Raw genomic sequence first — 23,091 nt, 5'->3', positions numbered from 1 at the left:
TCAAATACTGTAGGGTATTCACACACACTCACTGTTCAAAATCATTACAGATTTCCTCACACCCTGGACACACATTTTTCTACTCCTTCCCTCCGGCAGGCGCTACAAAACCCTGCATACCAAAACTACCAGACACAGGAGCAGTTTCTTTCCTCATGCCATCACCCTCATATATAGCTGACCAGAATCAGTTCTGATACATCCAAATGTCATTCCCATATGTGATTCACATTACTGTTGTTTCCACACACACACACACACACACACACACACACACACACACACACACACACACACACACACACACACACACACACACACACACACACACACACACACACACACACACACACACACACACACACACACACTTGCACTTGATGTACATTGTTTATCTTTTATATAATCTGTGTATTGCTTGTATATTGTATATTGTCTGTAAATAATATGGACATTGACTGTATATTGTCTGAATTGCTTGAGAGTCACCAACGGCCGGAACCAAATTCCTTGCGTGCTTCAACTTACTTGGCTAATAAATGTAATACATCTTAATCTGTTATCTAATATAAATATATATAAATCCAATCTAATATCTAATATAAATATATAAAAATCGTCAATTAATAAAATTAATCAAACAAATCAATTTATCAATGCCAAGAATATAGTTCACTGAATGGTGGCTGAGATCTTTATAGTTTATAGTTCTACAAGGACACCACACAAAACTACACTGAATAGGTAATGTTGTAAATGTTGTTGTATTTGACCACTCTGGACACACTCTGGACGTTCAGCAGAAATATAGAACCACAGGTGGAAGATCTTATCAACTAACACAGCATCATCAAACCACATGATCTCCCATGATCAAATTTACAGTAAGGGGCTTTGGGTAAAACCACCTGCCTTGACACAAAATGTGCTCGAGAGCTCTCGAGTCTTCAGTGAATCTGATCCGAACCGAATCCGTTTCGGAGTTAGCCTCTGTTTGAGGGTTTTGTCACGGCATGGAGCAGATTAAACGTGAGCGCTCTCTGGCATGTTTGCCTCACGCCAACTCTGCGGTTGCGTACTCGAGGTGTCGTCCTCACGGTCCCTGCTGCCAGCGAGCTATTTGATCTCAGGGTAGCTGAGTATGTATATATTCATTTAAGTCTCCCTTTCAACAGGATACCTGCTGTGCATCCTCGTGGCAGCTCATGATAGCGCTGTGCCATAGGCCTCCAGCTGAGTATCTCAGGGTAACAGCAGGCCCAAAGGTAAGCAGCTCAGAACCTTCACTCCAGCCATAATTCCTCTACATACTGATTAATGCCTTTGGACAAAAGGTGGAGATAGGCAGCTTCTTATAGAAGTCAGTAAGTTTAGAAGCCATGCTCGACGGTTAACCAGATTTGAGTGTGGCAGTTCCCCGGGGGCATATATACTGCTGTCTTCATGTATTTCCTACACTTTCCAAGCTCACTGGAGGAGGAGGACAGACTGCAGCTTTCAGCACTCAGCCCAGAGACTCACACTGAGGTTTGAGAAGTTCAGGCAGGATGGGAAACGCGGGTCAAGCAGGTTGCTAAGGAACTCTTTAGCTACATCAGGAACAGGCTGACCCTGAACTGGGATGCGTTTCCTTGAAAGAGTCCTTGTACAGCTGGCATAGTTAGGTGATAAAGAGACCATTGTTTTTGAACACTCTCTCTCCACGGTTACCATTGAGGTTGCACAACGATGGTTTCGGAAACACAGTCCTGGTAAATATTTGCCAGTATCGGGCCAAACCAGGGCTAGATATAGCTGTTCCAGGGTCGACTTCTATATGAGAAAGAAATGTAATAAATCTGAAATCTGGATTTGCCCTTCAGAAGTAGTGAGTGAGTGAGCAGTAGTGGTTCCAACTACAGTGGTATGTGAAATGTCCAATAAGACACAGCATGTACAAATCATTTGTATACATCTTCTTTATTTATTTAGGTTGTCAGTGCAAATAAACACCAAAAAATGACATTAAAAAAGAAACAGTATTTCTGGTTGTCTCGTTGAAATTAAAAATGTTATTCACAAACTAAATTAAGTCTTTAATGCACAGTGCAGGCCACCATAATTCAGACTGAAGGGTGGCTCGAATGAAAACAAATGCAAAACAGTAACAGAGCCCTCCACTTTCACGCACTCACACACACACACACACACACACACACACACACACACACACAAACAATGATAAAGTCACATTTGTCATCACAAGTAATTTGAAAGTCAATGATTGTATCAAACATACTGTTGCTGTTATAATAGAACAACCTGCCAAGGATAAAACATTTATTTTACTTTGAGACCCAGCAGTACCCCAATCCCAGTATTGATACACAGGTCCTTTCCATGCAGCAGCATGCAACAGGCAGCAGTGTAGAGCAATCGGACGTAACACGACAGGTTGCAGAATAAAGATTATCATGAGCTCACAACATAGACACATGCAAAAAACAGAGCCATTCTCCGCCATGATATGTACATATTGAACAGAGTATGCTTCCTGTACATCATAGGGCCTTTCAAAACTAGGGCAATATTTTTTTATTTTTTACTTTTGAACAATACAAAATAATTGTCTTCCATAATGAAAGCACTATTTACAGAATATTTAATTGTTGTCAAAACGTGTTCAATGGTTTAAAGACATATGGAGTTTTATGTACCTTCTCTGTACATAAAAAAAAAAAAAAATCACTTTAAGACTGCATGACCATACCTGGATGGGTTTATGTGCGCAAACTCACATACAGTATACATACATGCACACGGGGAGTCACACACGTACAAACACGCATGCATACACACACACATGCACACACGCTCACAGAGACGCACGGCCAACCAACCAACCAACCAATCAACCAAAAAAAGATTTACTTAATACCTTAAGTAAGCTTACTGCAGGTTTGCCATTATAGTAGCAGACCCAAATGTCACCATCATTGAAGGTCAAATGACATTTATTTTGAAACGTCTGATTGCCAGATGACTGGTCTGCGGTCTCCTGATACAGAGCATTATCAGTAATGCCAAATCTGCCATTCTAAAGTTATTTCAGTCAATATAAAAGCCCATACAAGCTGTTTCATATTTTAAACAAAAGTACAAAACATTCACTGTTTCTTTTTCAAAACTGCTACAAGCGGTTCATGCCTTTCAACTCCATACATGTTTAACATATTCATGAGAAAGAAAACGGTTTTGCGGACACAGACATTTACCGCGCGGCTACTCTGTGATTGCAAGTGAAATCATCATCACATGCTCCTTTCTGTGTCTACGCCTCCAATCATGAATCTCTCGACTGATTAGAGTTCGTTGTGATATTAGAGAGTCATGTGGGGTTCTTCATGTGTTGGAAATAAATAAATACCTGAATTAATTACACTGAGATCACTGTCCTGATTCTGTATAAAAATGTTTTACATTTCTCATCTTTTTCTTCTCTCATTTTGCCCTTGGGATATAATCGCACTAATGCCACTAATGGTTGTTGTTGTTGTTGTTGTTGTTGTTGTTGTTGTTGTTGTCATGTTGTGCTTCACATTGCAATGTTCTTTACATTTCCCTTACTTGTACAAAGGTGGAATGCCCTGGTTGTGATATAAATCAATATGAAAGTGGATGTCATAGAAATATTTTCAGAGTTAAGAAAATGATCAAATATTTTTGCCCTTTTCCATAGTTCACAGAATATAAGGATGAGGGGTCTTCAGAATGCAATGCAATGTAACAGGGAAGTAGAGCAGGATACACAATAAAATTTGACTGATATGAAAAAGTAAAATTGCATTCGGGTAACTGAAACTGGCTTAAAATAACTGAAATGTTAAAGTGCAATGATAGTGATGCTTTAATTTGGTACCTACTTAATCAAGCTATCATAAACTTGCACGTCAAAATCTACAACAATGAAATACAAAATGCTTGTAGTTTTGAATTCAAAAGGTTTGGATTTGGCTGTATTGGTCATATTATGCAACTTTGGATAGTCTTTAATAAAAAAGAAAGAAAAACTGAAAAGACAGAAAGAAACTAGGAATGAACTGGGTGCCTCAGTAAAACCGTGTTCACAGTCAATCTCAGTCCATGTATACCGTGTCCTTGTCGAGCTCATTTTTTTTCAGCGTGTGGAGGAGACTGCTACTGTGAGAAGCTCAGTCTGTGGCCGTACTTGCCACCATGGTCGTCCTCCTGCTCATCTGCCGCGGGCTCCTCTTTGACTTTAATCTCACAGTGCCCTGTATGGCTCTGATCCGTTGCCTCTCTCCCCAGCTCCCCTTTGCCCCGCTGAAGCATGTAGTATAAGATGGGGTTGGCCCTGGTCAGCCTTGGGGAGTCGGGACTGGACGCACGCTGCTCTTCCCAGCCGTTTCCCCCTTCCTCTTGCCTCGGGCTCTCCAACTCCCTCTTCACAGAGCCGGGGCTCGTTGTTGGGGCAGTCTCGTTCTGCCGTGACTCCTCCTGGAAACCGTTGCCGCTCAACTGCCAGGGGGCAGCGCCAGCGCTCCCAGGGCTCGGAGACACAGGCTGCCATGGTAACTGGGAGAGTTTGTGGTTGTAGTGAGGCTGGTGGAGGAGGTTCCCGTTGACCTTGGTGTGCGGGAGGCAGGGGCTGGAGACACCCCGGCCCTGAGACAGCCCTTTCAGACAGTTGTCTGACAACAGGAGCTGTTTGAGCACATTGAAGCCTTGGTGGTCTCGCGGAAGCACTTTGCTAACGGGACTCCTGGCTGGGGATTCATCCTCCTTTGGGCTCAGCAGCAGATTGCCATTGAGTCCCTCATAGGACTCAGGCCTTGAGCAGAGCTCACTGGTTAGCTGCTCAGCCAGTTCCACGCAGAGTCTCCTTCTCTTTGGACTGGGCCCCTGACAATCCTGCTGTTCCTCCTTCACAGCTTTTGAATCGTTGTCTGTGGGTGTGCCAGGGTTGTAGGTGCTGGTCTGTTGTTTCAAGAGCTGACTGAGGAGACCATACTTAGAAACAATATCTGCAGGACACGGTTCAGATTTAACATCACCCTGCTGCTCAAAGAGGGGTCCCTGTCTCTCATAATGTCCATGGTTCCAGTGATGTACCCCGTTGTCATTCTCAGGGGGACCTAAAAGATGGCTTTCTTCTGCTGGCTCGGTTTTGATTTTGATATCCAGCAAGGGCCTGTTTGAGCTGTCACGGATATCGGGGGCACTGGATGGCATCTCAAAATGAGCGCTAGGCACCTCCGTGCTCCTTATTGCCCCGCCGGATTTCTCAGTGTGAGAGGTAGAGCCCAACAGCAGCTGCAGCATGGTTCGTCTCTCCAGCAAACTCTCGATCTGTGACGTCGCCGGTGATAAGGGCAACTCTCTCCTGTGTGACTTGAAACTGCTGTAGGGTGGGTCTAAAACTGGACTAAAACTTTGGGTTGGAGGGTTTGAACGCTCCAGTGGAGCTGAGAGCTTATCTGGGGGCAGCCCAGGACTTGGTCGCTTGCTGGGCCTCCAGTTCGGTAGGGGTGGTGGAGAAGGGGAGATGTTTGTTGGACTGCACTGTGCCAAGTTCTGCAGTAGTTTACTGGCACTAAAACCCGGCTCTGCAGCCTTTTCACTGGAGTAGGGCTTGGATTTGCACAAATCCAGAGGACCGGACTGGACATGAGGAGAAGAGACAGAATACGGAGACGGACTGCCACTTATGTCTCCATTCAAGGAGAAGGTTGTCATGGTGCGACTAACCCGGCAGTCTACAGGACTTTGTCTGTGGCTCTCCTCATTTGACACGCTACACGTCATTTTATGTGGGTCTGTGGGCATGCTGCTCAGGGTTGCGTCACGCAGCAAATCTGGATTATCTCTGATTTTATTTACCGTTTCATTGTTTCTGCGATCCAACAGTAACTGCATGAGAGTGACCTTATGATGGGATTTGGCGTCTGGGCTAATTTCCAGCTCCCCTGCCTCGGAGACCTTTGGTCCTGAAGTGTCTGGTTTCCACTTGTTTAACAGCGTCTCTGTGAGCTTTTCCAGAGAGCAGGAGGAGGAAGATGAAGAGGAGGGTGGTGCTGAATAATGGCTGGACACTCTGGTGCGCATGGAGAGGTCGATGGGGGAGCAGCTGGAAAAGTAGCTCTCTGCATCGCTGTTGGATTTGGTTGGGCTGTGGTACCGGTTAGAGACTTGATTCTCCAACAGGAGAGAGGGCGCCCGGCTTGGCGGGCTGTGGTACCGGTTGGACACCTGGTTGTCCAGCAGGAGAGAGGGCTCCCGGCTTGGCGGGCTGTGGTACCGGTTGGAGACCTGGTTGTCCAGCAGGAGAGAGGGCTCCCAGCTTTGCGGGCTGTGGTACCGGTTGGAGACCTGGTTGTCCAGCAGGAGAGAGGGCTCCTGGCTTGACGGGGTGTGGTACTGGTTGGAGACCTGGTTGTCCAGCAGGAGAGAGGGCTCCCGGCTTGGCGGGCTGTGGTACTGGTTGGAGACCTGGTTGTCCATCAGGAGAGACGCCGCCCGGCTTGGCGGGCTGTGGTACTGGTTGGAGACCTGGTTGTCCATCAGGAGAGACGCCGCCCGGCTTGGCAAGACGCACTCCTCCCTCTCCAGGTGTCCGCTCTTGGTGGGCTGGGACTTCTGGGAGTTGTGGTTGTTGAGCAGCAGCAGGAGCAGGCTGCTGCAGTTCTGTGGGGGCCTGGAGACGTGCCTGTCAAAGTGGCGCCTCTCCTTCTGGGGCTGAGGGCTGGTGCGTGGAGTGATGGCCCCGCCACTGTGTGTGGAGTTCAGAGAGGGGCTTGAGTTTGCTGATGCGAGGGGAGGCGTTCGGTTTTGGCCATTCAAAGAGTTCAACATGTCTGGGACCATCAGAGTCTCTCCCACGCTTGGCGGTCTTGAGTCCTGTGATTTCTGCGACGCCATGGCCACAAGCCTCTCGCTGGCTGACTGTCCGGCTATTTGTGCTTTGAGTGCCTGCTCTCTAGAGTACTGCTGCAGGTGGGCCTCGCTGGAAAGCAGCAAGGCTAGCTGGCTGCAGGCCATGCTCGGTCGGGGCGAGGGGGCAGGGCTTGACCTCGTCTTCACCAGATTTGCCACAGCCTTCAGCCGCTCGGCGCAAGACACAGAGGAGTCGGATGGGCTGGCCTGTGCCGCGGCACTTGCGTTCGAACGGGGCGACTCAGAGACTTGGTCCTGGCTGCCTTTCCGGCTCGCGTCATGATTCTGGATCTTGCTCTTCCTCACAAGGCCCTTGAGGCGGCTGGAGGCCGTGCCGTACCCTTGAAAGGCGTTGTGGCGTTCGTCTGGGGAGCTCTTGCCGCCGTTTTGTGCTTCCGGCTGCTTTGGGTTCTGTGAGAGCTGCTGGGACATAGCCACTCCTTGGAGCCTGGAGCTGAAGGTCGTGAGCAGGGAGGCTAGCAGCGTGCTCTCCCCCAACGGAGACCCGTCCTGGCCTGCCCTCTGCTGCTGCTGCTGTTGCTCCCCTCCTTGCCCATTCAAGCTTGCGGCGGGAGGTGTCTTCCTCCGGCCATCCTCCGTCTCCCCCCAATCCCCTGACCGCAGGAGCCTGGCCTTCTTTAGGTGCTGGCTGGCTCCGCCTGGGGGACTGACCTTCTCCCGTGCGGCAGGGCCATGATTGGGCAGCGGCGGCCCTTGAACCACGGCGTGGTTCCGTTGTTGATTCTCATCGCTGCGGTCGGCCTCTGATCTCCTCGTTGCCGTGGCGCCGGGCCCAGTCGCCACAGGATGCATTAGTAAACCTTCCAGATAGGTCAGAACAGCTGAATCCTGGTGTGTCTCAGGGCCAGCGTCTTCCCCATGAGTCATGTTCAACAGCAGGAGCGCCCCCTTGTGGTGTGCTGTGGAGACTCGTGACTATGAGAAAAAGCTGTGACCTCAGGATTCACGATGACATTAACCTCTGCACATGAAGCCAGCTGAGCTCACTGTTTAATTCCAGTCAGTTGTTTTTCAAATCAGTAGTGCACAGTGTGGCAAAGGCCATCATATAGGTCAGGCAGGCAGGCAGTCAGTCTTTTGTGATTGTGGTGATGACCTGATGCAGTGCAGGGCTTTGGACCAGGTTTACACAGGGAGCCAGTGAGGAGTCAGGCAGACTTCTCCTGAGCCCTGCTGAAGCGTTCCATGCCAGTGGGGATGTTTGGGATGTCTGCCGGTTGGCCCGGGGTTGGCTCTGTGTTGTCTTTCTGTCTTCCTGATCTCAGAGGGAGGCACAAACAGATCTGTGGGGGGTAGAGAGGGGTGAGGGAAGAGAGGAAAATATGACATGAGTGTCAGTGTTTGGCACGGAGGCTCATAACATTCATTTCAACACATTGCCTGCGCTTTGACAAGCAAGGGGTTCATTGAGATTGAGACAGGCCTGTCATAAAACTATGTTGTCTTTCAAACCGTGTCACTCATCTTTATGCATTCCCAGCACCTGCTGCGGGCTATTTAATTAGAAACACCTTCACCCCTGGGTACACCTTGTCTGGTGTTTGACTCGGGGAAACTAAAAACAGATCAATGAATATGTTAGAGGAAAAATAAAATGACTGAAATTTTTCTTATAACTCCAACCATAATCCATAGACATTCGCACAGCAGCATGCAAATACCATCTACAGCCCCTTGTGACAGTGTGCCTCTGATTGCTCCTGCATGTGAAGAGCTTTCGACTGCAGAGAATCTCAATATGTGATAATATTCGCAGTACTAATCACATCACATACTGTTCACATATTGTTTCCTTCAATTTCATTATTATTATTATTACGCCAGTTTTGGGCACCTTCAGTCCAACTACAGTAGTCTAGATGTCGACACCATTCTAGAAGGTAGCCTATGTTCTCAGTCAGTAAAAAAAAAATTTAAAACAATATTTTTTTTTACATGCAAACGTTTTCATCTCTCTGTCCCTTAATTGTCATTACATTATATCCCATTGTGGTTATAAAAATGGTCATAAAAATGTATGCGCTGCCGATTATCATACAGAGACATTCAGAATTATTTCAGGCTTCATCAACATTTCTGTCAGTGCAGAAGTCCATAAATAGGCTACAAGGTTTGATAGCTTATCCGCTCTGCAACTCAGATGGCCTACCTACGACAAAGTTAGATAAACTTTTATTTTCTCTCTCTCTCTAAAGTGATTAGTGACATTCAGAGTAGTCTGCTTTAAGTTCTGCTCTGTTGGCACAGCTCTCATTAAACTGTATAATCAAGCCGCAGCCCGGACAGACAGGTCACCCAGGGCCAGATCTAAAGCTGATCCTGAGGCAATACTGACAGGCTCGGGCTGGCTGAGCTGACATGAAGGACTTAAAGCCAGTCCACACCGTCAACGATAACGAAAACAATAACAACAACTCTAAATACTAGGGCTTTAAATACTCTAGCTCATAACTATGGCAACGTCCACACCACACACTATAACAATAACAACATGAGGAACAATATCCTAATGTTATAGGACTTATACACAGATATAACTAATATACGCAGACTCTTATAAATAGTCGTACATAGAGACAAAGAATACAAAGCGGCTCATATACACAAAGATGTACACGGAGAGGCTCATACTGAGAGACACTACTTTTCACTACTTTTAAGATGTGTCTTTGGATTTCTGTACACTCTTGTTTTTGTTTTTGTGTGTGTGTGTCTGTGTGTGTTTGGGTATAGAGTGTAGAGTGTGCCTCTCTGGAGCCTGGCCTCACATCTATCAGAGTGTGTGGCAGGTCTGGAGTGTGCGTCTGATAAAGAGCCGCGGGGTCACCGCCCCCTGCCTCTCGTCTGCCACCCGCAGACAAGCACCAGCGGCCCAGGTATCAACAGCCACGGGCCAGTAAACACCAGCGTCCTCAACACCCTGCCACTCACAGCAGAGCAGAGCAACACAACACAACACAAGGCAGCAGGAGAGGAGGACACAGGAGGAACGGAGAGGAGAGGAGAAGAGAGGAGAAGAGAGAAGGGGCGAGAAAAAGAGAGGAAAAGAGAGAAGGGGAGAGGAGAAGAAAGGAAGAGAGAGAAGGGGAGAGGAGAGAAAAGGAGGCAAATGCAGATTTGAGGAGAATGGTCTGAACACTGGCCTCAGCACTGTGTGGGATGAGTATGAAGATAGTAATCAGGCATCATTCTGTTCTTGTCCTGTTAGCATCTAAGGGTATATTACTGTGCAACACTCATATAAATACTGGGCAACACTCATAAATACTGTGCAACACTCATAAATACTGTGCAACAGGCATTTTCTTGGATGAACTTTGTATGTCTTTTCCAGTGGCTATTAGACGGCCTTGAATCCTGTACCATGCCATTAAGCAACGGGTTAACACACATTACTCAAATGGATGACGTTAATCTGACGGAGGTATATAGAGCCATGTTTAAGTTTCTAAAATATTCATTTGATTATACTATGTCCAATTTTGATGCAGATTAATGACTAAGATTAAGCACTAAAATGAAGCACTAAGTCATTGCCTCCTACTGGCATTTCTGAGTGATGAAGAACACATGACTAGATGTGCTACACGAAGATGGACTGAATCAGAATAAGAGTTAGAGTCAAGAATGAGAATGAGACTCAGAATGAGAATGAGAATGAAGACATAAAGATTTGAGTGTTCCTCTGTGTGTTCCTGGTGAAGTGTGTTCCACAGTGCTGGCCGAGAGAGGGCCCACACAGACCTGAGGCAGGGTATTATCGCCTGGCTTTGCTCTGGATGCCAGCCACTCTGTGTGTGTGTGTGTGTGTGTGTGTGTGTGTGTGTGTGTGTGTGTGTGTGTGTGTGTGTGTGTGTGTGTGTGTGTGTGTATTACTGTGTGTGTGTGTGTCTGTGTGTGTGTGTGTGTGTGTGTGTGTGTCTGTGTGTGTGTGTATTACTGTGTGTGTGTGTGTGTGTGGCTGGCAGGTGTAGAGGAGGCAGCTTGGTGCTCCTGTCAAGCTGAGGCGGGGGTTTTGCAGGGCAGAGGCTGCAGCGCGAGGCTCGTCAGATAACGTGACACCGCCACGGGCCGCACACATATGCACCGACACACAGTCATACACACACACAGAGGCACACACACACAGTTATACACACAGAGGTACACACACAGGCACACACACAGAGGCACACACACAGAGGCACGCACACACAGTTATACACACCCACAGGCACACACACAGACACACACGAACACAAGCACACGCACACACACACACACAAATATATGCACTCTCACACCCACCCACCCACACACAAAGTCCCCCAGTCTGAACTGTGTCAGCCCTGTCTCGGCAAACACCAGCGCCCGGCCACAGTCACAGCCACAGTCAGTGGCACATCCACAAAGGTTAATTAATACAGAGGCCTTCTCTTCACCTCCCTCCAGCCCTGCTCACTTGCCAGGGACCGTCTTCTCCCCTTCCGCCGTTCCCCCTTGGCACCCGCTTAATGTGTTAAGTGTAGGCCGAGAGCGCGGAGCCTGATTGCCACCGTGGGTCAAAAGAGGAACGCGGACGTATAATTCACAGAGTATGCGTGTTGCTTTAGAGTGAGTAAGAGAAAATAACAAACTCAAATCCAATTACTGGAGAGTAGGAGGTGTTTCATTGATAATCTGTCTGCACGTCGGGGTTGTTTATCTAGCGGCGTGACATGATTAGCGAGTTGTTTTGTCACCTTCTGTCACACTGCAAGACTTCCGGGGATACAAACGACCTGGCTTAAAACAAACACCCGTGTCACTTCAACTTATTTCAAATGTCATCAGAGAAGCGAGTGCGGACACCCAAACGTGCCCGGCATGAGTAATTAATTAATAAATTAACTAACCCAGACTAAGCTATCGGACTCATTCAGCCTAAGCCAGTGACCCAAATTTGACTCCAACAAAAGGCAACCTGGTAAAACTGGGCCATCTGACGTCTCTTGTTAATCTTAATGGACAGGATTAAAACTACTTCCCTGCCACTGGCTTAGCTCCATTTAAAAAACAGAAAACAGAAAATGATGTGCTATATTTTGGCCTTGCTGACCTACAAACATATTGAGGTATTGTGTGAATCCTGAGGAAAGCCAAAGGGAAGAGCCTCATTCACCCCCTATCCCACCACCATCACACAGCAGGTTAAAGTCACACCACACGTTTCATTGTGAACGAGGGATCATCCCTGGGGGCGGAGGAAGGAGGAGGCGGGCAGGCAGCAGGCAGGTACCAGGGGCTGCGTGAAGGGCTGACTACGTGCAGGGCAGCACATGTGTGTACTCCCAGCCTGCTGGAGGACGTGTGCCGTGGTGCAGGAGTCAGGCTCAATGAGACCTGGCGTGTAAGGACAGGCATACGTGTGTAATACAACCGCCCTCGTTGGAAATGACCTCACACATCTGTAAATGTGTCCTTGCACAAGGCTCCCCAAGCACGACTCACTCTGCCGGACATGAAAGAGGGGGTGGGGGGGGAGAGACAGACAGAGAGATGGAGAGAGAGTGACAGAGACAGTGGGAGAGGGAGAAAGACAGACAGAGAGGGGGGTAGGGAGGGGAGGATAAAGAGAGAGAAGGAAAGTGGAGTGAGAGAGAAAAGGGGGGGAGAGAGAGAGAGAGAGAGAGAGCATACCTCCTGAGCTACTGGGCCCCGAGTAATTATCCATTATCTTTGACAATGTCAAGCAATAACACCCAACAGCATTTTAAGTGATTTCGCTGGCCAGTGGCGAAAAAGCACGGCAAGGACGCAGGGAGCTTCATCATCTGCGGGTGTCTTTTTTCTCTGTCACACACACACACACACACACACACACACACACACACACACACACACACACACACCAACAACAGGAAGGTCACAACATTATCAGTGCCTCAGAGCCAATTTCCAGGCACAAGTCACAAGAAAATGGACTCTGCAACCAGGACTGGACCCCATGCAAATGTCAGGGATTTTATATCCAAAGCCAATCTACTATCATTCACATGCCGAGTACAAGATTAATTGCAACCCCCCCACCCATTCCCCCCACCTCCCCAAGAAGGGCTAATAAATGACTTCTATTGTCAGGGATTGTAATCCATTTAAGGCATTTAAAATGCATGATTAGAGAGAAGAAGAGAGCCGCGGGATGCATGTTTAAAGTCAAGGTCACTCCTCTCGTCTGGGCGGGCGGGCAGGCAGGCAACTTGATGCAACAGCTGGTGTCTGTGTGAAGCCCTCCATGTTAATTTAAAGTGACAATCTAGCCCTTGCTGTGTATATCACTAATATTTGACATGAGCCTGGCAGATGCCTAGCCTGAGCTTTAAAGGTAAGTCAAGGTTAAAGAAATGTATTGGGGGGGGGGGGGGGGGGGGAGGATGCGGCTACATGCCATTATATTATATGTTACCTGGAGTTTCATAGCAGTACGTGCCCCATGTGCAACCTTGCCTTCATATGCAGCACGCCATTGATCAAATGCAGTTCTGAGACCTGTGTGGCTGAAGTCTACCCATATGTGGTGTTTGTGGTGCAGTGGTTAGTGTATAAATACAGATTTATAGCATAGTATAGATTTATACTACTATAAAACGCCACAAGGTTAATGTTGTGGTAACCGTGGTGAAACATACAGAGGGATTCAGCTGAATCAAGCCAGCATGCTAAAATATGCACATGTAGTCTACCTGGCACACACACACACACACACACACACACACACACACACACACACACACACACACACACACACACACACACACACACACACACACACACACACACACACACACACACACACACACACACACACACACACAGCCAGTAGCGTGCTCATTATTTCTAATTACAGTATCAAGCAGAATCAGAACACAGAGTGACCTACATTGCCACAGTCAATTCCCATGAAGCTTGCAGAGTCCCACTTCACTCCTTACATAAAGCACTGCGGTGTTAAAATAACACTACATTTGATTACACTACAGCGTCATGCCATTCCTCTACACCGATGATGCCCAAAATAACAGTCCTGAGTAGAAGCACACACAGACCTACAGCAGGGCCACTCAGACATGTGGTAAACCATAGACTCACAGCCGCTAGATATTTACTCTTCACATTTGACGCAAGACAAAAAACTTATAATAAAAATAAAAATACAAATTTAATTACATTTAAAAATATCTTCTTCGGTACGCTTCTGTTCTGTCTTTCCCAGTTCTTTTCTGTGTGCTCAGTCAGAGCGTGAATGGCAGCATAACATTTATTCCGTCGGTCACAGTCGCTCACAGCTGATATTGTTATGATCTTTGTCAACAGTAACTCGGCGGCCATGAAGAACAGGCAAATGGCACTACAGCGCCCACTTTCACGTCGGCACCACCAGGATCTTGCGAGAGTTTGTTGTGAGTGACTGAATTTTCATGCAGGAAGTCTCATTTTCTTCCGATCCAATGCAGGAGTTCCTAAACATTGTGATGCCACCAGGATATTGAACTAGTGGACAGCCAGTTACAACAAACCCTCTCATCATATGTAGCATACATCATGCTTCATAACTGAAATAAAAGTGGACTTCATTGTGTGACATGTGGATTACTTTCAGTGGAGCCCTTGAAATTTGGTGCATTTGTATTCGGGCCACACTCAACATAATAGCAGAGGCAGACACGCATTAGCACAGTGACAGGTAGGATCAGGTAGAATCGCATCTATGTCCCTGGCACTTTTCAAACCAAACCGCACGGCAGTGCTAATTAGGACAGCTGCGGTTTAGAAATGGCCTACTTCAGTGTACAAACATATTTTTCTTCGAAGACTATCAGGGACAGGAAGGATTAATGCGTAAATAGAACAACCACTGTTCCACTGTTCAACTTCTTTTCACTTTCTATTCACTGGAGAGATTTTTATCTCCAGTTGTCACAAGTGGTGGGGACAACATTGGTGATTGCAACAAGTGGTGTGGACATGTCCCCAGCATCCCCAGCGTTACCGACGCCTATGGTTGTGATTGTTGCGGCAAAAAGTGCGGTGGGAATTCTCAAAAATTGACAATAATTTTTGATAATAACACTTTAATAATAAAAGCAATTGAGAAAAATGCAGAAGTTCCATGACTTTGTGTTTTTTTTTTGATAATAACACTTTAATAATAAAAAATATTTGTGGAAATATTGCGGCAATAAGAGAAAATTGCAACCCGCAAGTGCAACTGTGGTAAATCCTAGAATTAGCAAAAATTGGCGAAATCACAAGATCGTGAAATCGTAGAGGTCAAGTTAATAATCACCAGTCAAATGTCCAATCCTTGAGAGAAATTAACATAGACCATGTAGGACAACAATAACTTAAATCTTTGCACACAGGCCACTATAAAAATGGGCTAATGTTCCAGAGGAGTCCTGCCTTATGACACCCATACAGCAGAAGAACAGTTAGGAACATTGCAGTAAACATGCAATGCATCTCTTCAAGACAAGAACATCGTTCAGCCTCTCCATCTACATCAGTCTTCGGCTGCTTCTTTCTTTCTTTTTGTTTCTTTCTTTGTTTCTTTTTTTGCCTAAACTGTAAGCCTACTGATGGCTGTTTGTGATTAGTCAACCGATTTTGCCACTAAAATGGTCTTCAGCATGATTAGTTACTAAATGTGAGAACACTGGATCACCTGTGCAACTGCTAGCAGCTAGCCCATGTGAACACCACCCAACCAATGACACATGCTAAACTAAGCTAGCCCATGTGAACACCACCCAACCAATGACACATGCTAAACTAAGCTAGCCCATGTGAACACCACCCAACCAATGACACATGCTAAACTAAGCAAGGGGGCCTCTTTCCCCTCCTGCTAAATTCAGACTGCAGTGGTCCCTCTCCCATGGCATACCATAATAACCCTTGTGGGTGTCGTGATTACATTTTATATGGCCTACTGAGACATAGCGTTTTGAAGCAGAGCCGTCACGGGTGTAAGCGGCAATTACCCACGATTCCACAGTGAGCTCCACGGCACAGCCTCAGTAATAGTTACAGTTGGAGAGGCAAGACGGCTCCAAAAACAAACCAAAAAATCCTTCTAAATACAGTGAAATAATTAAATGAGAATCAAATCAATTAAGTGCACCTCCAAAGGGGTAAAATTATGATATTTACCCTTTAGGAGCAATCCTCAGGTGCCACCCTTCCAGCTGACATTCCAGGCACTGGTCTGAGGCCAACGTCATGTCACATCACACCAGGGCAACTCAGAGTTCTAACTCTCAGACCACATTCACACATAGCCGGGTATTTACAGAAACGAATATTTCTGCCCCTCCGTTTTCAAAAATAGCGTCGTACACACAAGATCGTTTTCAAAAAAGTTTCTGTTTACATGAACCCGAATAAATACGCCCCAGAGCTGATTATTATTGAAACGGCCGATCTAGACAGACCGAATGCGATTGCCGTTTTACGTAGTCTACCCTCATCAGATAAATAGTATAGGGTGAGGGCAACTTTTTAAAACTAAACTGACCGGCGACCGCATGACAGTAGTCTGACCTTCTATGGAGGAATGCAGTAACTCCGAAAGAGACAGTAGTGATGAGCGCGACATTCGGAAGTTCTCATGCCATTCCTCAGGGAGGACGTTTTCCCACCAATGCAAACAGGCCAAACGCGTTTGCATTAACGTATAAATGAGCACTACCTTAACAGCATCCATGATCAGTAAGCAAACTAACTGTACACATAGGACGCTCACATGACGTGATGCATTTTTAGTTGCATACTGTGACGTTTGAAAACCTAAATCTCCGTTTGACCTGGTTTAGACGCAAACACAAAAACGGAGTTTTCAGAAATCTCCACTTTGGCCGGAGTTTTTAGAAATGATCGTTTTCCGTGATAAAACCTCTGTTTTCGTGTAAATGAAAGGCCAAACCGCATGAAAATATATGCGTTTTCCCCCCGTGTAAACGGGGTCTCAGTCCTCCTCTCTTCCTCTGCGTTTCAAACCTTTCCTTGTCTTAATAACTCTCTGGAACTGCAGCACCACACTCAAGCCACATCATATAAGCTATTCTATAAGCAGTTAAAGTTAGTGTACGAAAGACTAGCTTAGTCATCGCATAGACTATCACTGTAACCTTCAATGTGCAGAGTGCAAAACAACTGGCAATCAGGGATGTCTGTCCCTGTACAGTTGAGCCATGTTGACATTTTACTTGCTGATTACAGAGGCCAGTAAAGCCCAATTTTCCCCCAGTTTCCACCACTAGAACTGCTAATACCAATACTTTACAACAGCTATACCACTTAACACTAATAAATACTAATACTTTACAACAGCTATACCACTTAATACTAATAAATACTAATATGCAGTTATTTATTCCCCATTATTATGTCTAATATGGCCCACTGCCACTACTGTTAACACTTTTATTCCTATACTACTAATACATTTCCAGCTAATACTTTTGAACTGGTACACTCCTTATTGAGTATCCTTCTAACACATACTTATACTTTATAACCAGTATGGTAAATATTTAGTACCGGCCTCCTTACCCAGTGTGCACACTGCACGATTACTACTTAGGCTCCTGTCCTTTGGCCTACTATCCTGCTAATCTATATTGACCGCTAATACTTTCTCCCTGGCACACCCACTTATTTAGTATCCCCGTCCTCTCCTACGTGTCCAGTCTCTCCTCCTGCTGGTGCCTCCTTGGCCTTGGTCTCGTCTGACCTGACCTGCCGCCTGGCCCTGGAGCTGCCTGCCTGCCTGCATGAAAATGGGGCAGACAGGCTTGAGCACAGATAGCTGCTGCCGCTAATCAAGACGACGTGTACTGGGGCACCGGATTAGCCCGCTCCACGCATGGCTCCGCTCACACGCTGAACAGCAGCGACGCGCACAACAAGGTCAATGTTAAACCTGCGCTGACTGAGCAGTGCTATCTCCTCTCCAGACACTCACTCACGCACGCACACACACACACACACACACGCACGCACACACACACACACACACACACACACACAGAGAGACACACACACACGCACATGCACACACACACACACACACACACACACACACACACACACACACACACACACACACACACACACACACACACACACACACACACACACACACACACACACACACACACACACACACACACACACAGAGACACACACAGAAGTGTTTCAAAAAGCAACGAGTAAAGTAGTAACTAGAAAGGGATAAGTAGTAAGACGTAAGAAGGGATAAGTACAGAAAAAAAACATTACATTCTGACAGAACCCATTCAAGTATTGCTGTTGTGGTAGCTGAGGTATCAACAAGTTACCATGACCCTGTTGTATAAGCTCATATGGCCGTTTTGTAAGTCGCGAGGAAGATTACACGTAGTTATAAAAATATGCACACATCTCAGCAAGCTTCTAAAGCCTTACTCTAAGTAGTACAGTTTGTCATCAATAGCTAGGCTACTGCTATGAGGACAATAATATCATAAAAATATACAGATATCTTTTTGAATTGGATCTGGCCCAGATCTGTCAGTGGTCCCCCAGAACAGACCCAGAGCACAGAGCATGGACTGCATCGGCACCAAAGCTGAACTGGATCTGGTCCAGCTGTCCAGGAGCTTAATTCTGCATAGCAATACTGGAATTTGTCCTCACCAGTTACTTGTAAGAGAACCCATTTATTGCAAAGACACAGAATCAGCACCAGCCCTGGCCCTGCGACTCCAGCGGACTCAGTATGAGTACTCCGGACTGGTGCCTGTCTAAGACGAGCGCTCTGATTGGCTTAGACAGGAGACAACAGTAGCCAGGCTCAAACACAGACCCCTCCCCTTCTGCATCAGCAGGAATATTTCATTATGGGCGTAACGAGTGCCATTAATCGCTCTTAACTAGAGGACACAACCTCACCTTGGCAGTCTAACACACAGCTGGGGGGAAAACAGAGGATGGGGGGGGGGGGCGGTGGGGGGGCAGGTAGAAATTAAAAATCACAACACCCAGAAGTGTGCCATCTTCTGCTGTTTTTGACCTTAAAGTGTGAATACAGCCAGTGGCACTGAAACTGTAACAAAACCCAAACCAATTGGAGAAAGGGAGAGGGTAGGAAAAGAAGGGGGGATGAAGGGAGAGAGAGAGAGAGAGAGAGAGAGAGAAAGAGAAAAGAGGAAGAAAGAGGAAGGTTGCCGTTGATCCGACAGTGGAGCGCGGTGCCCTTGACACACTGACATGGGCCTCGCGTCATGTGACACTTTGTCATCAGCCACCTGGCAGACTCCCCACCTTCTCACGACCTCATCCTCCAGTGACCCAGCACAGCTGCAACACACACACACACACACACACACACACACACACACACACACACACACACACACAGAGAGACACACACACACACACAGACACACACACACACACACACACACACACACACACACACACAGAGAGACACACACAGACACACACACACACACACACACAGACACACACACACACACACACACACACACACACACACACACAGAGAGACACACACAGACACACACACAAACACACACACACACACACACACACACACAGCGACATGACTGCCCCAGTGAGAGCCCCTCCCTCGCGGCTGTGCGGGAAGGTCGAGTGGGTCACCATGTCCTCATCTGTAATCCTTTGCCATTCGTCAGCAGAGAGAGGGAGAGAGAGAGACAGATAGAGAGAGAGAGAGAGAGAGAGTGAAGGGGGGCCTGGGGGGAGGAAGAGAGGGAGGGGGAAGAGAGAGAGAGAGAGAGAGAGAGAGAGAGAGAGAGAGAGAGAGAGAGAGAGAGAGAGAGAGGGAGGCGGCCTCGCTACAAGGGGAGAATGCCCAATTAGGCAGCTGTCACACAAAGCAGAGGCAGCAAAATCATCCCCCTATCAGACGCTGGAGCGAGTGAGCGAGAACGAGAGTGAGCGAACGAGGGAGAGAACGAGAGCGAGCAAACGAACAGCTGCGGGTGCCAATTCCACATATGCCTTAACCCCTTCAGCTCCGGACGGACGGGGGAGGCACGGCCACTCTCACCCTCACCCACTAATACTCATTTTAACCCAAGCGCCTCCCCCCGACTGGCACAGAAACACCAATAACATCTCAACACCATGAGGGGATTGTCTGGCAAAACTGCTGAGCGGAAACCTTTAAATCGGAATAAACTTCTGTGTCTCCCTCCTATCTCTCTCTCTCTCTCTCTCTCTCTCTCTCTCTCTCTCTCTCTCTCTCTGTCTGCCTGTCTGCCTGTCTGCCTGTCTGCCTGTCTGCCTGTCTGCCTGTCTGCCTGCCTGCCTGCCTGCCTGCCTGCCTCTCTCTATTATAGTCGTTTCCCCTGTAAAGTGATTAAAGTACTCTCTCCTCCAAGCCCCAAAAGGAGTAGGCGGTCGAGCCACACAAGTTTAATCAGCTCGACATGAGCCCGCAGCCTCCATAATCTCTCCCTTTTCCAACTGAAAAGGACTGAAGCAAGGCTGGGGAACCAAGCAGAGAGGAGCTAGGCTATGGAAACCTGTGGCATTGTGCACAAAGTGCCCATGTGTGTGCATGAAACTGGGATTATACATGCACATGCATGAGTGAGTCTGAATGTGTGTGTGTGTGTGTGTGTGTGTGTGTGTGTGTGTGTGTGTGTGTGTGAATATATGTATATGTGAGTGAATGTGTGTATATGAAAGTGACGGTATCGGTGTGTATGTCTACATGATGTGTGTGTTTATGTGTTTGTTTTTGTGTGTGTGTGTGTGTGTGTGTTTGTGTGTTACTTAGATGAAACTCCCAAAAGAAAAGGATTGCCAGAGCATCGCAGAGTGGAAGATATCAATTGGTGACAATTTCAGCGTAATAGCATAATTCATCTTTTCTAAGCGCATCTGTTTTGAGTAATGGCAAAACTGATCTGCAGAAATGAAACTGAATGAGCTGGATTCCAGCCCGAGCTGATTTATGCTCTGCCAGATGACTGCAGTTATTGATCATTTTAGTTGCCATGTTTTTTTTTTTTATTTAATCAAAAAGTGGAAGGGAAAAGCAATAAAAGGTGTTTGATGAACAAATGAGTTTCTGAACGCGTGACGCAACGAATTGCTGGCTTTGTCTGCGAATCTCTCTCTCTCTCTCTCTCTCTGAGTGCCTTATGAGGTATGGCCGAACGTGCTAAAGGTTAAAGATGTTCAACTCTACTTTAAATCCAGCTTTAAGCAGCTAGTCCTCAAACCTATTACGTCACAAAAGTAGGGGACAATTATCCCACAAATCCTGTCTGAGAAGAAAGTGCAGTTGAGTGAAGTCAGCCACAGACGCAACATCATTCAACAGCCTTGTGACCTGAGAGAAAGATGTCACTCCCTGTTCTCCATATCTGAACATTATAGTGACTTTCACTAATTACGGAGGAGTGAACCGGACCAACATGTCATAATACAGGTCGACATCAGACAAGCACAGGTTCTGTGCCCTGCCAACTTCAGCCTCAGTGTGTCACCAGTGTGACACCAGAGGATGATTCATAAGGACGTCTCAAGGTCAATGACATGGCGTGACGGTAAACAGACTGCTGTCTGTGACGATGTGAGGACACTCCTAGTGCCTTCACACACAACAGCCTTCACACACAGCAACCTTCACACACAGCAACATCAACACACAGCAGCCTTCACACACAGCAGCCTTCACACACAGCAGCCTTCACACACAACAGCCTTCACACACAACAGCCTTCACACACAACAACATCAACACACAACAGCCTTCACACACAACAACATCAACACACAACAGCCTTGACACACAACAGCCTTGACACACAACAGCCTTCACACACAACAACATCAACACACAACAGCCTTGACACACAACAGCCTTCACACACAACAGCCTTCACACACAACAGCCTTCACACACAACAACATCAACACACAACAACATCAACACACAACAGCCTTCACACACAACAACATCAACACACAACAGCCTTCACACACAACAGCCTTCACACACAACAGCCTTCACACACAACAGCCTTCACACACAGCAGCCTTCACACACAGCAACATCAACACAGACCAACAGTGAGATCTGGCATGGCACCCACTGATCAATGCAGACTGAGCTGTGCGTTTGAATTCATCTGTTGCTAGGGATACTACAGAGACGAATGTCCAATTTAACAGGCAATCCGCAGATGAATACTGTTTCTACCGTTTCAACCGATTTCTACTAATCTCTATCTAGCTTTCAACGTCACCTCTCTCTCTCTCTCTGTCCCCCATCAGCCACACACCACACCACCCATTTTTTGACATTTTAGTGTTCTCTTGTGTGACATTGCTCCATGAGTCCATCATTTGAAAAATATATATATATATTCTTCTACTGCAGGCAGGCAGACACAAGACACAAACTGGCAAAATGACTTGCAGGAGTTAAATATCAGGTGGTGTGTGTGTGTGTGTGTGTGTGGGGGGGGGGGGGGGGTATGATGGATTTAACAGTGCCCCCACTTCTCCCCCCTCTTCCTGTTGTTGCTGAATGTCACTGGGTTTAGCGTGAGTGACCTTGAGCCTCAACGCTGGGACTGCGCGAGTGGGCTGCTCTGCCTGCAGGCGTCCTTGAACTGGATCTGCAAGACAAAACCTTCACACTGCCTGATAGACATCTCAAATCTCCTCAAATGTCTCTCTCTCTCTCTCTCTCTCTCTCCCCCCGTTCTTTTTTCTCTCTCTTTCAATCTGCACTGCTGCCCTTATCGCTCCCCCCGGCGGGAAAGAGATTTATCAGGACGCTGTATCTTTAACCTTACCACTGAGCTGCGACAGAGACAGAATTTCAAAATGTCTCACCAATTTATTTTTAACCTACACACACACACTCTCTCTCTCTCTCTCTCTCTATATATATGCTTCTATATCCTCAACATCTCTCATTGTATGGATAGGGATTTGAATGAAGCGGTCATTAAAAAGTGAGCAAATCCCAGTTTCACATTACATACCTCCCTACTCAATACATCCATGTAATATTCACTCACTTTACCCATAGGCAAATAAAGGGCCAGGGGTGAATGAGAATGAATG

At 46.8% G+C, this 23,091-nt stretch overlaps 1 protein-coding gene across 3 annotated transcripts in view; it reads right to left on the bottom strand.

Annotated features, from left to right (window-relative positions):
• Window positions 1-3,393: 3,393 nt before the first annotated feature.
• LOC105904441 (nuclear receptor-interacting protein 1-like) overlaps window positions 3,394-23,091 on the bottom strand; it is a 31,079-nt gene continuing 11,381 nt past the window's right edge. The window contains exons 1-2 of one of the 3 annotated variants that reach the window (XM_031572398.1): window positions 17,527-17,958; window positions 3,394-8,237 (exon numbers count right to left, since the gene is read on the bottom strand). In XM_031572398.1, the coding sequence (XP_031428258.1) occupies window positions 4,177-7,821 (3,645 nt within the window). In that variant the 5' untranslated portion in view covers window positions 7,822-8,237; window positions 17,527-17,958 and the 3' untranslated portion in view covers window positions 3,394-4,176. Of the gene's footprint in view, window positions 8,238-17,526; window positions 17,959-23,091 lie in introns of those variants that run through there. The other 2 variants (XM_031572399.1, XM_012832326.3) reach the window with 2 other exon arrangements.

The sequence above is a fragment of the Clupea harengus genome, chromosome 8 (genome assembly GCF_900700415.2).
Source record: "Clupea harengus chromosome 8, Ch_v2.0.2, whole genome shotgun sequence".
Lineage (NCBI taxonomy): Eukaryota > Metazoa > Chordata > Actinopteri > Clupeiformes > Clupeidae > Clupea > Clupea harengus.
The sequence above is the reverse complement of the archived record's forward strand: the minus strand, read 5'-3'. Positions and strand labels throughout refer to the sequence as shown.